The sequence below is a fragment of the Rhincodon typus genome, chromosome 26 (genome assembly GCF_021869965.1).
Source record: "Rhincodon typus isolate 14 chromosome 26, sRhiTyp1.1, whole genome shotgun sequence".
In the NCBI taxonomy this organism is placed as follows: Eukaryota; Metazoa; Chordata; class Chondrichthyes; order Orectolobiformes; family Rhincodontidae; genus Rhincodon; species Rhincodon typus.
In genome coordinates this window covers 377,547-390,954 of record NC_063357.1, presented here as the reverse complement: position 1 = coordinate 390,954, position 13,408 = coordinate 377,547, and the positions used below count along the sequence as shown (strand labels likewise).

Genomic DNA, 13,408 nt, shown 5'->3' with positions numbered 1-13,408 from the left:
ATGAAATACCCAACATGTGCCATGTGGGAACATGGACGCTTCCTATGGCCTAGACACTCATGTGGGGACTATCTCCAACTAGATCAATTTCAGCTCAAGACTCTGGAACACAAGCAGCAGCTGAATACCATGATGCATTCAAAAAGCTGGAAATTATGTAGATAACATGTTTAATAAAGAGCTCGCTCTGCAGATTAAGACCAGGGAGGCTGACAGTGAAAATCAGTGACCACCAGGCAGTCTGGATAGGCCAAGCAGGTACTGCAGGAGTCTCTTGAGGCTTACTGGTGAGGGTGATCATTCATCAGAGGAATGTAGCAAGGGCCAAGCTTGTGGCACTGTCATTTGCTCAGCTACACAGGTGGTTGGAGGCGAGGCAGCATTGGGCCAATAATGGGAGATGATTCGATAGTTAAGGGTTTTTCTGTGGTTGCATGTGACTCCAGGATGGTGTGGTGTCTTCCTGGTGCCAGGGTCAAGGATTTCACAGAGTGGCTGCCGAACATCCTTTCTCCAGAGGGTAAAAAGCAGGACTTCTAAAGGCAGTAATCTCAGGATTACTGCCAATACTATGGCCTAATGAGTGCAGAAATAAGACTGAGCGAATGAACTACATGGTTGAAAATAAAACCATGCAGGAGTTAGGGCTGGAGCTTCTGAATATTGAAATCAGTTCAGGGGCAGGTAGGATCTGTACAAGGAGGACGGATTACACTTTTTATTAATTCACAGGATTGTGTGCATCACTGGCTGGGTCAGCATTTATTGCACAGGGCAGGTAAGAGTCAACCACATGGGTCTGGAGTCACATGTAGGCCAGACCAGGTAAGGATGGCAGTTTCACTCCCTAAAGACCTTTAGTGAACCAGATTTTTTTTCTGTACAATGGACAATGGATTCACTGTCATCTTTAGACTCTTAATTCTGAATTTTTATCGAATACAAATTCCACTATCTGTCGTGACAGCTTTCAAACCCAGGTCCCCAGAACATAACCTGGTTCTCTGGATTAATAGTCTAGTGATAATACCATTAGACCATCACCTCCCAGCACCTTACCAGGATTGTGACTAATATTCTCAGGGAGAGATGTGTTAGTACTGTTACAAGGGTTTAAACTGGCTTGCTGGGGATGGGACCCTAAGGTGGAAAACAATACTATAAGAACAAAACTAGTATGGGAAGCAGAAACATTGAACGCAATATTTACAACTAGCGAAGTGAATTTCTAGCATTAGATGAAGTTGAAGGGTATGTCTCAATTGCCACTACAGAGACATGGCTGCAAAGTGACCAAAATTGGGAACTAAATGTTAAAGGTTCTCAAAATTTAAGAGGGATAGACAAATAAGAGAAGGACATAGGATATTACTGATAAGGGACAGAATCTATCTATTAGGGACAGAAGATCTCTAATCAAAAGAATAGGATGTAGAATGTAGAATCTGTTTGGGTAGAGCTAAAAGCTAAAAAAAAAAAGGGTAAGTGATGATCCAGTGGCATCATTAGAGACCAAGGCAACACTCTCGGGAGCCAGGACTGAATCCCATCATAATAGATGGTGAATTAGAATTCAATAATAAAAAAAATGTGGAAGTAAAAGTTGCTGATTGTTGTAAAAGCTCACGTGCGAGGAAGGGGAAAAATATGTTGGTGCAGGCTTGGAGGGCCAAAGGGCCTGTTGCTGTGCTGTATTGTTTTTTGACCACAAGGATGCTCTCAGAGTCATACAGCACGGAAACTAACCTTTTGGTCCAACCAGTCAATGCAGACCACAACCGCAAACTAAACTAGACCCACCTACCTGTGCTTGGCCCATATCCCTCCAAACATTTCTTATTCATATACCAATCCAAATGTCTTTTAAATGTTGTAACCGTACCTGTATCTACCACTTCCTCTGGAAGTTCATTCCACACATGATCCACCATATATATAAAAAAATTGCCCCTTATGTCTTCTTTAAGTCTCTCTCCTCTCACCTTAAAATATGCTCCCCAGTCTTGAAACCCCCCCCACCATAAGGAAAAGACATCTACCATTCACCGTATCTCATTAGAGAGAGATGACTTCTGGTGGCTTAATCTGAGGGGCACTACGCCTCAGGCAAGGGGCAAGGTGAAGAGGGTAGGACCTTCATGGTAATTTCAGTGGTATGGGAAGTTAACCTAGGAGGAAAAGGAAGTTGGCCACAGTAGATTGGAAAAATACATACAAAAATTCGATGGTAGATAATAATAGATGGTAAAGAATAAATAGTTTTCAACAAACGCACATTGCTTGGGCAGCAGTGGTTAGCACTGCTGCCTCACAATGCCAGGGACCCGGGTTCAATTCCAGCCTTGGGTGCTGTCTGCGTGAAGCTTGCACGTTCTCCCCATGTCTGCATGTGCGTGCTCCGGTTTACTACCACAGTCTGAAGATGTGCAGGTTAGGTGGATTAGCCATGCTAAATTGCTCATAGTGTCCAGGGATTTGTAGGTTAGGTGGGCTAGCCGTGGGAAATACAGAGTTACAGGGATTTGGAGCTGCGTCTGGGTTGGATGCTGTTCAGAGAGTTGGTGCGGACTTTTAAGGCGGAACGGCCTGCTCCCACACTGTAGGGATTCTGTACTCTGCTTTAAGTTAAACATACCTAGTAGGAAAAGTAAGAGTAGCATGGCTAACTAAGGAAGTTAAAGGTAGTATTAGATCAAAGGAGGAGGCTTATAAAGTTGTCAAAACAGTTGGAAGCTTGAGAATTGGGAGAATTTAAGAATTCAAGGCAAGCCGAAAAAATTTATTAAAAAAGACAGATTCAAATATGAACGTAAAATAGCAAGAAACTTAAAAGCTCCTATAAAGGCATGTAAAAAGAAAAGATTAGCAAAACAAAAACGTGAGTCCAAAACAATGGTTAGCCACACTTGGAATACTGTGAGCAGATCTGGGAACCATACTTCAAGAAGGATACATTGGCCTTGGAGGGAGAACAAACTACTTTTACAAGAACGATACCTGGGCTTCAGGGGTCAAGTTTGAGGAGGTAAAAGACAAACTAAAGTCTTCAAGATATTAACAGGGAAAGACAGGGTCGATAAAGAAAAACTATTTCCACTCGTTGGGGATTCCAGAGCTAGGGGACATAGTCTGAGAATTAGAGTCACACCATCCAGGAGTGATGTTAGGAAGCACTTCCATATAAGGAGTGGTAGACATTTGGAACTCTCTTCCACAAATGGCAGTGGATGCTAGGATCAGTTGTTAATTTTAAATCTGAGACAGATAATATTTTTTTGAGCAAAGGTATTAAAGGATATGGACCAAACACAGATGCAATCAGGCCACAGATCAACCATGATCTCACTGAATGGTAGAACAGGCGTGAGGGGCCGACTGGTCTACTCTTGTTCCTAGAATAAAACAAAGAACTGCAGATGCTGAAGATCTCAAACAAAAACAAAAATTGCTTACGTAACTCAGCTGGTCTGCCAGCATCTGTGGGTGAAAAAGCAGAGTTAACGTTGAGTCCAGTGACTTTTCATCACCAGAATCAGACTCGAAACTTTAACTCTGCTTTCACCCCATAAATACTGCCAGACTAGCCGAGTTTCACCAGCAATTTCTGTTGTTATTTCTATGTTCCTAGAGTTAAGCTGTTTCAATAGCTCTTTTTTGCAATATAATTTGTTTGCATGTGCTAGAAGCAGCATTAATGGATCTTGAGGACTCTGTTTTATGAAGGCAAAAATAATCTGCACTGATAAAATGGTCAATTCTTCCAAGTCTGTTTCTTGTGCCTAGTTCTGTTGAATGGAAGACAAAAAGCTTCAACTTCCAGCTTAACATTTTCAGTAGGTTTCAGAACAAAAGTAATTAACGAACCCAAAGTTGCCAAATACCCGAGACCTGATGATCTTCACCTTAAGACTGATGAAAGAGATAGCTATAAGACCATGAGATGTGTGCAGAATTAGATCATTCAGTCCATCAAGTCTGCTCCGTTATTCAATCATGGCTGATATTTCTCAACCTCTTTCTCCTGCCTTCTCCCCATAACCTTTAATCCCCTTAGCAATCAAGAACCTATCTCTGTCTTAAATACCCTATGACATGACCTCCACAGCAATGAGTTCCACAGATTTCCCATCCTTTGATTGAAGATGGTAGCCTAATCTGAATTCTCAAGGGTCATCCCTTCACTCCGAGGCTGTGACCTCGTCTCTCCTACTAGTGGAAACATCTCCACATGCACTCTAACCAGGTCTGTGTGTATAAGATCCCCTTCATCCTTCTAAACTCCATTGTCATCAACCACTCCCCATATGATAAGCCCATCATCCCAGGATCATTCTTGTAAACTTTCTCCGGACTCTCTCCAATGCTTGCACAACCTTCCTTAGATACAGGGCCCAAAACTGCTCACAATGTTCCAAATGCAGTCTAAGCAAAGTCTTTTACAGCCTCAGCAGTCTATTTCTGCTCTAGTATTCTAGCCCTCTTGAAACGAATGCTAACATTGCATTTTGACTTCCTGTCAACTGAACCCGCATGTTAACCTTAAGACAATCCTAAATTAGGGACTCCAAAATCCTGTTGTGCTTCAGATTTCCAAAGCCTTTCCCCCTTCAGTAGATAGTCTACACTGCTATTCTTCCTACAAAACTGCACAACCTCACACTTAACACATCGTATTCCACCTGCCATTTCCTTGCCCACTCCCGTAGCTTGTCCAAGTCCTTCTATAGCCTCCCCACTTCCTCAACGCTACTTGTCCCTCTACCCATCTTTGTCATTTGCAAGCTTAGCAACAATGCCCTCAGTTCCACACTGAGATTTAGTTTCTATCTTCTGATGACAAGACTAGCATCACACAAGTCTCTTCTGCCTAATCCCTCTAAACTTTCCTCGATATAGGCTATTCTGCCCAAAGCATCCACTGTTACTTCAAAAAATCTTAGCACAATTGGAGGACATTCAGTTGGTCGTTCTTGCATTGGCTTTTCAAAACAGCTGCTGCTATAAATCTTAGTCTTTATTTTGACCATAATCCTGTTGAATTAGAGACATAGAGCTGTATCACAAGGAAACAGAAGACCCTTCTGTTCAACTCGTTAATGCCAATCAGATATCCTAAATTAATCTGGCCCCCTTTGCCAGCATTTGGCCCACATCCTTCTTAACCTTCCTATTTATATACCCTTCTTTTAAAAGTTGTAATTGTAATTATACCAGCCTATACCACTTCCTCTAGCAGCTTATTCCATGCATGCACCACTCTCTGCACAAAAAGGTTGGCCCTTAGGTACCTTTTAAATTTTTCCCCTCTCATCTTAAATTTATGCTCTCTAGTTTTGGACTCCCCTACCCTAGGAAAAAGGCTTTGGCCATTCACCATATCCATGTCCCTCATGATTTTATAAACCTCTATAAAGGTCACCCCGCAGCCTACTACACTCCAGGGAAAATAGCTCTAAGCCTATTCAACCTCTTCCTACAGCTGAAACCCTCCAATTCCAACAACATCCTTGTAAACCTTTGCAGCACTCTTTCAAGTTCAACAACATCTTTCCTATAGCAGGGAGACCAGAATTGAATGCAGTATTCCAAAAGTGGCCTAACCAATGTCCTATACATCCATAACATGACTTCTCAATTCCTGTACTCAATGCACTGACCAATAAAGACAACTGTACCAAACTCCTCCTTCACTACCCTGTCTACCTATGATTCCACCTTCAAGGAACTATGAACATGCACCCCAAGGTCTCTCTGTTTGGCAACACGCCCCTACCATTAACTGTATAAGTCCTCCACTGATTTGCCTTACCAAAATGGAATATCTCATATTTATCTAATTAAATTCCATTTGCCACTCCTTGGCTCATCAGATCAAGGTCCCGTCACACTCCGAGATAACGTTCTTCGCTGTCCACTACACCACCAATTTTGGCGACATCTGCAAACTTACTAACCATACCTCTAATGTTCAGATCCAAATCATTTACGCAAATGACAAATAAAAATGGAGCCAGCACCAACCTTTGCAACACACTAGTGGTCACTCCAATCTGAAAAACAACCCTCCACCATCACCCTTGGTCTCCCACTTTCAGGCCAATTTTGTATCCAATTCCTCATTCTCAAGGCCCAGTCCAATCTCCTTTTAAAATCGTTTATGAACTCAACATCTACCAGCTTTTCCAGCTGAAACATTCCAGACTCCAATAACTCTGAATGGAAACATTCCACATGCCCCTTCTAGATCATTTACCAATTATTTTAAATCTATTACCTCCGATTGTGGACTCACTCACCAGAAGGAAGCTTTATTTTCTTAAATCTACTGCACCAAAACAATGCAAATATATCTTGAAAACCCTTATCAGGTCTCTTCCTAATGAAGACTGTTCGAACAAGAACATCTTGTTCCAATACTCCTCATAACTGAAATCCCTCATTTATTACAACTTCCTCAAAACTCTGCCTAAGGTTTCTGACATGAATTTAATTACATAGAAATATCAGTTATACTCCTGCTTCAGCCAAACCAGTGACTTATAAAGTTCTAGCTTGGAGTTCTTTTTTTATATTCTCTACGTTTGTTTATAAACCAAAGTAACCACTGCACTTTGTATCAACTTGCCTTACCACTTTTAACAAGATTTTTGTACATGAACACCAAGGTCTATATGCTCCTCAGATATCAATAACTGCAGATGCTGCAGTCAGAGATAACGAAGTGTGGAGCTGGAGGAACACAGCAGGCCAGGCAGCATCAGAGGAACGGGAAAGTTGACGTTTCAGGTCAGGGCTCTCCTTCAGAAGGGTCCCAACCCAAAACGTCAGCTTTCCTGCTCCTCTGATGTTTCATGGCCTGCTGTGTTCCTCCAGCTCCACAATTTGTTATCTCCATGCTCCTCTATACTTTTCAAAATCATGGTATTTACTGCTTTCTAAAAGACAGTCACACTTTGCTCTGTGGAATTCAGCCCTGTTGTGCTTCTGCTTACCTCACATCCTACTTGTATCAATTAAAGTCTACAACTATCCACATCACTATTTGCTACCTTACTAAACTTCTGAATATTTGTTAGCTTATAATGCCACTTCATAGGTTGTTCATAGAAAATTGACAGTAATGGACCAAAAACTCACCCCTAAGGAACATCACTAAAAACCAGTTCCTAATTCATAATTTTTTTTAGATCATAAACATTAAGAGTAGGCCCATTCAGCTCCTTGATTCAATAAAACCATGGCTAATTTGATTGTGACCTTGAGTCAACTTTCCTGCCAAACTCCTACCCCTCATAACTCTTTATAGTCGTTCATGAGGCATAGGCATCACTGCCAAGGCCAACATCTATTACGCATCCTAAATGCTCCCAAGGTGATATCCCACAGTGCCATTAGTTAAGTGACTTCCAGGATTTTGACTTAAATCTTCTTATCACCATATCTTCATTCACCACTGTTCCACACAGGCTTTTGCTTGAGATTTGAAGGTCTTCAGAACTCTGATGCTACAGAGCATTCCAGGTGAAATTTCATCAGTTAGAATGTCTCTTTACAGGTATAGTAACAGAATTCAGAACTGCATTCCTACATCTATACAAGGGATTGCTGTAGCCAACATCAGTCCTGAGGTGTCTGAGATACAGCCAAGTTTCACTAGCTGCTGGCCAGGGGAATTTGTCTAGGTTATTACCTGGATTGTTTTCAGCTGTAGATGTGTTGATCAAACCAGCAAGGTCACAAATGTGACGGCTGAATCTAGGGACAGCACAATACGTCTCTTCACGTTGAGTCTGTACTTTTTTGCCAGCTCTTTCTGGAAGAGAGGGTTAACAAGTTTATTGCTTTGTTTTTTGACCCAGTAGCAGTGAAGAAACTGTAACACAAGTCAGGATGGTGTGCAGACTGTGGTGCATGTTGCCTTTGTTCTTCAAGGCATTCAAGATCCCACATTTGGATGGCGTTGTTGAAGCAGGCTTGGTGATTTTCTGCAGTAACACAGTAGATAGAAAGAATAGGCCATTCTACCTGCTTCACCATTCATTATGATCATGGCTATCATCAAACTCAATACCCTAATCTGTCCCTCCACCCATAGCCCTTAAACCACAAGATCTTGATCTATATCCATTTTGAAAACACAATGTTTCAGTCACAACCACTTTCTGAAACAGTAAACTCCATAGGTTCACCACTCTCTGGATGAGGAAATTTCTCATCTCAATCCGAAAAGGTTTACCCCTTATCCATAAGCTGAGAGTCCTGGTTCAGAACTTCCCCCCACCATCATGAACATCCTTCCTGCATTTGACCAGTCTAGTTTTGTTAGAATTTTACAGGTTTCTAAGGGAAACTCCAGGGAATACAGTCCTGACCCTCATACATCAGTCCTGCCATCTTAGGAATCACTTTTGAAATCTTCACTGCCCTCCCTCTATACCAAGCAGATCTTTCTTCATAAGGTGACCAAAACTGCACACAATATTGTAGTATGGCCTCACCAATACCCTGTACTATTGCAGCAGGACATTCTTGTTCCTATGCTCAAATCGTCTTGCTACGAAAGTCATAATTTCCTTTCTTTACTGCAGCTACACCTACGCACTTACTTTCACTGAATGGTCCAAGAGGACACCAAGGGTCTTGTTGAGCATTCCCCTCTCTCAGCTGACAGCCATTCATATAACAATCTGCCCTCTTGTTTTGCTACCAAAGTGGGTAATGTCATATTCAAGCAAATTATACTACATCTTCCATGTGGTTCCCCGTTTACTCAGCCTGTTCAACATCTTTACACCTTTGCAGTCCTAGACATAAATATGGAGCATCAGCTGTGGAGTGAGTCAATAGTTAAAGGCAGTGCATGGAGCGTTAAATCATGTGAGCTGCAATACCCTCAAAAGTGTCAAGCTTCAATATTTTTGGAGCTACGTTCATCCAGGCAAGAGAATACTCCATCGCATGACTGACTTGGGCCACATAAATGGTGAAACAACTCTGGGGAGTTAGCAGGTAAACTAATGAATCCCATATTGGGTATATGACTTGTTTGTGTAACCAGTGTTTATTTGGATGTTTAAGTTAACTTTGTGGTTAATGGTAATATCATCCTCCAACCAGACTACTGATAATAATAGCATCTTTCCAGCAAAAGAGAATCTAAACATCTTCCCTTAACATTCTGTGGGACTGCCATGACTGACTGCCTCACTATCAACTTTCTTGGCAGTTAGCATGAACCATAAAGTGAACTAGACTGTCCACATTTACTCTGTGGCTACAAAAACAGATCAGAGGCTGGGAATTCCGCAACAAGTAACTCACCCTCCTGACTCCCAAAAGCCTACCCACCATCTACAAGGCACAAGTCAGGAGTGTGATGGAATACTACTTACTTGCCTGGATAATTGAGCTCCAATATTTCAGAAGCGTGACACCAAACAGGACAAAGCAGCCCTCTTGACTGGCATCGCATTTATCACCTTTTACATTTAACTTCTCCACCACTGATACCGAGTGGCAGAGTGCCTACCATCTACAAGCTGTGCTTCAGCAACTCACCAAGGCTCCTTCCACAGCACCTTCTGAACCCTAGATCTTTACCACCTAGAAGGACATGTGTGGCAAGTGTGTGGGAACACAGCCACCACACCAAGTTCTCCACCAAGCCACAAACCATCCTGACCTGGACCTATATTTGCATTCCTTCACCACTGCTGGGTCAAAAACCTGAAATTCCCTTAACAACACTGAAGGTGTACCTGTACCCAAAAGGACTACAGCAGTTCAAGGAAACATCCAGGAACAAATGAGGGACAGGTATCAAAAGCTAATGTAACCTACAATACCCATGCTCCGTGAGCAATTAAAGAAAAGACATTCATCATATGGTGTTTAATATCTGTACTATACATCAGCCCTAATCTAGTATTAGAACATAGAACTGTACAACACAGGATTGGGCCCTAGTGTTGTCCAAATCTTGCTGTAAATTGGTAGAGCTTGCCTCATTTCTTGAGAATTTGTGATCAGTGAATGTTCCTAATTCTGACATGCTGAACTCCATTGCTGAAGCAATTAAAGTAGTTGAGCAGGAGATGGTCTTGAGGTGCTCCTGAAACTCATTTATTTGACCAACTTTTGATCAACCTTCTAAATATCATATTCTAGGCAAACTTACTTTGATTATAACTTCTACATTAAACATGCTACAAATGCATTCTATTGCAACAATTCATGTGTCTCAACCTCACAATTATCCTAAACCAGCTACTGAACTGCCCTCTATCGCCTCCTAAAACTTAAGAAAAAAAAATGGATTCCTTTTCTTAGTCAACCCCTCAGGATCAAAGATTACTTGCTTTCACTCTGGTCCGATAGGTTCTGAAATGGCTTTTGATTCTGCCAAATACAGGACAGATGGTGCTTGACAACTGGGGAGTTGGGTTGCTTGAACGTATGTGCTCCTTCTGATACACCTCTCAATGATTTGATGTGATTAATGCCTTGGTTAAGAAGTCTCCATGTTTGGTTGGCAAAGCCAGGATTTCCCACAAGTTGTCAGGATGGTTGACCACTTCAGCCATACTTTAAGAATATCCCAGATTCAGAATACAGTAACTGTTTTGGGAGTCTGCAGCCAGACATACAACTATATCCCAAACCAGTGTGGTTGGTTTTGAGTGATTAGTGCTTCAATGCTGGATGTATTGGCTTGGGAGAGGATGCTGCTTCTGAACCACTTTTCTTTCCACCAGATTTGAAGGATCACACAAAACACTGCTGATTACTTCTCCAGTGCTTTAAAAAGATGCCTGCTGTAGGTTGTCCGTGTGTAAATCAAACAGCAGTGACTGGATCATCAGTGCTCACTAAAATACAACAAAAAGTACAAACCCAAGTCTCTGGTCTGAGATTCCAGTCCTCCCTCTTACCAGGATTCCGCTCATCACTGTTGCCTCCTCTACCAACTCTCTCACCGGATGTCATAAACGTGAATACTTCGGTTCACATCGCCTCGGTATTTCTCTACTCCAATTATCAGCTGTTTAAATCCAAACTTACTCTCATCTCAATTCTTACTCATCTCCTGTGCTGACCTGTGTAATGACTTTTTGCCCTTTTTGGAAATTTCTTGTAAAAAGGGAAGGTAATTGGGATGTACTAAAGTGCCTGATTAAGCCAGGAGTATCGATACTAGATATAAATACCTTTATATATGTCACAGACAGGGGAGAGTTGTTTATTACCACAACTCGAATAATTATAAAGCATTACACAGGTGTTTTGAAAACAGATACACGCGTTAACAGAACCTTTTTATTTCCAGATGCAGGATAAGGGGAGCAATGAGTAACATTGTCCGCCTGCTGGACACCGCGGACACCGGGCTGGCTGACCGCTGCCCTCCTGAACCAGGCCGCAGCCTCAGGGGCCTTAGCCTGCGGCCTTGCCTATTCGCAATTGTCCCGGACCAGAGCCGGTGACTCTGTCCTCCCGGGACACTGCATTTCACAGCTATTTGCTGAGGCCGGATGCCCCCCTCACCGCCCACCAGGGAATGCCGCACACTCACCAGTCAGGATAGTGCCGCCTGTGCCCGGGCTCCGCTCCGAGCGCGCTCTAACCCCGCACCGCCATCTTGCGCGGAGCGCGGGTTCAAAGCCCGACAGTGCCACCGCCTCTTCCCGGGCTGCCTATTCCTCCTGCTGCTACTCCTACCGCTCCTGGCCCACTGCCGCCCTCCCCCTGGCTCAATACCCTCGGTCCCCGGTCCCGATCTCGGTCTCGGACCCCCACTCCCACCGCCCGTGACGCGATTCCGTCTGTATCCGTGACTGCGGCTGCGCACACCCGGCAGATGCTGCCGGCCCTGGGGGAGGGGCACGATCACCATGGAGACCCTGGGCCTTGGCCTGGGCTTCGGCCTCCTCTCCGCTCTCATCTACACTTATTACTTATGCATCCGAAACATTTACCGCAAGAGTGGCGGTGTTGGTCGAGATCCTCCTATATCCGTAAAGGAGAAAGCCGGGGCGGCCGCCCTATTAGTGACCGCGCACCCGGACGATGAGTGCATGTTCTTCGCCCCGGCCTTATTGCGGCTGACGGGCCGCCGCCTCTCCGTTCACCTGCTGTGCCTGTCCACAGGTAGCTGACTACTTTCAAAATGTTTAGGCTGGGGCATCCAGCCCAGGACTGGTGGCCTGAAATCAGTCATAATGGAGGGAGCTTTATTAATGTTTACTACTGTTCCTGACCTGGGAATGTTTCATCAGGAGGGACAGTGTAAGATAGTTCAGTTGAAAAGATTTGAGCGAGCTTTACTCTCTATGTAACCCTGTGCTGTACCTGGCCTGGGAGTGTTTGATGAGACGAGAGTCGAAGGTCGTTTACTTTCATTTTCTTAAAATCGCTACAGTGTGGAGGTCGTTCGGCCCATCAAGTCTGCACCGATTCTCCGAAAAGCATTCCACACCCGCCTCCCCATCATCCCCACGTTTACCATGCTAACCAACCTAGCCCGCACACAATACGGCAAATTTAGCATGGCCAACCAACCCACCTTGCACATCTTTGGACTGTGGGAGGAAACTGGAGCGCTCGGAGGAAGCCCACACAGACACGGGGAGAACAGATGCAGTCCAAAGATGTGCAGGTTAGGTGGATTAGCATGCGAAATTGCTCAATAGCGCCCAGAGATGTGCAGGGAGGTCGATTAGTCATGATAAATGCAGGCGCAGGTTGGGTATGTAAATCTGGGTGTGATGCTCTTTAGAGGATCGGTATGTACTCAATGAGCCAAATGGCCTCTTTCCGCACTGTAGGGATTCTGTGATATTCCCTGAACCACGTGAGTGACCTTGCTTGGACGGAGGCTACGTGGAAGAGAATACAAGGGAACGTGTGAACTCCACACAATCACCGAAGGTCCCTGGTGCTGTGAGGCAGTGGTGCCAACAACTGAGCCACTGTGGCTCCCATAAAAAAGGTTTAAAAGAGTAGAATCTTCCGTATTTAAAGAGTAGAAAGAGCTTTACTTTCCATTTAAAAAGAGTAGAGGAAGTTCAAATCTGTATCTAACTTTTTTTACTTATTTTGGTAGTGTTTGATGGGGACAGTGTTAAGGAAGCCTTACTTCCAGTTTAAAAGAGCAGAGGGAGCTTTACCCTGTCTCTAACCCAATGATGCCCTTGTCCTGGGAATGTTTGGTGAGGGCAGTATTAAGGAAGCTTTACACTAGCCACTCACTTCATGTCATTTCAAATTTCTAGTATCAACAATATTTTGTTTTTATTATCCTAACGAAGTTTGTTGCGCTTTGCTGTTTAGAACATAAGAACTAGGAGCAGGAGTAGGCCGTCCGGCCCTTCGAGCCTGCTCCGCCATTCAATAAGATCATGGCTGATCT

General features: G+C 43.6%; 2 protein-coding genes across 2 annotated transcripts in view; one reads left to right on the top strand and one right to left on the bottom strand.

Moving 5' to 3' along the window:
• The window catches only part of ncor1 (nuclear receptor corepressor 1), a 375,214-nt gene extending 363,473 nt beyond the window's left edge, over positions 1–11,741 (bottom strand). Inside the window, exons 1-2 of the mRNA XM_048612313.1 lie at positions 11,573–11,741; positions 7,691–7,813 (exon numbers count right to left, since the gene is read on the bottom strand). The gene's annotated coding sequence lies outside the window, so the exon portion shown is untranslated. The remainder of the gene's footprint in view (positions 1–7,690; positions 7,814–11,572) is intronic.
• A 90-nt stretch (positions 11,742–11,831) lies between these two features.
• pigl (phosphatidylinositol glycan anchor biosynthesis, class L) overlaps positions 11,832–13,408 on the top strand; it is a 56,307-nt gene continuing 54,730 nt past the window's right edge. The window contains exon 1 of the mRNA XM_048612312.1: positions 11,832–12,147. Coding sequence (XP_048468269.1) covers positions 11,892–12,147 — 256 coding nt within the window. The 5' untranslated portion in view covers positions 11,832–11,891. The remainder of the gene's footprint in view (positions 12,148–13,408) is intronic.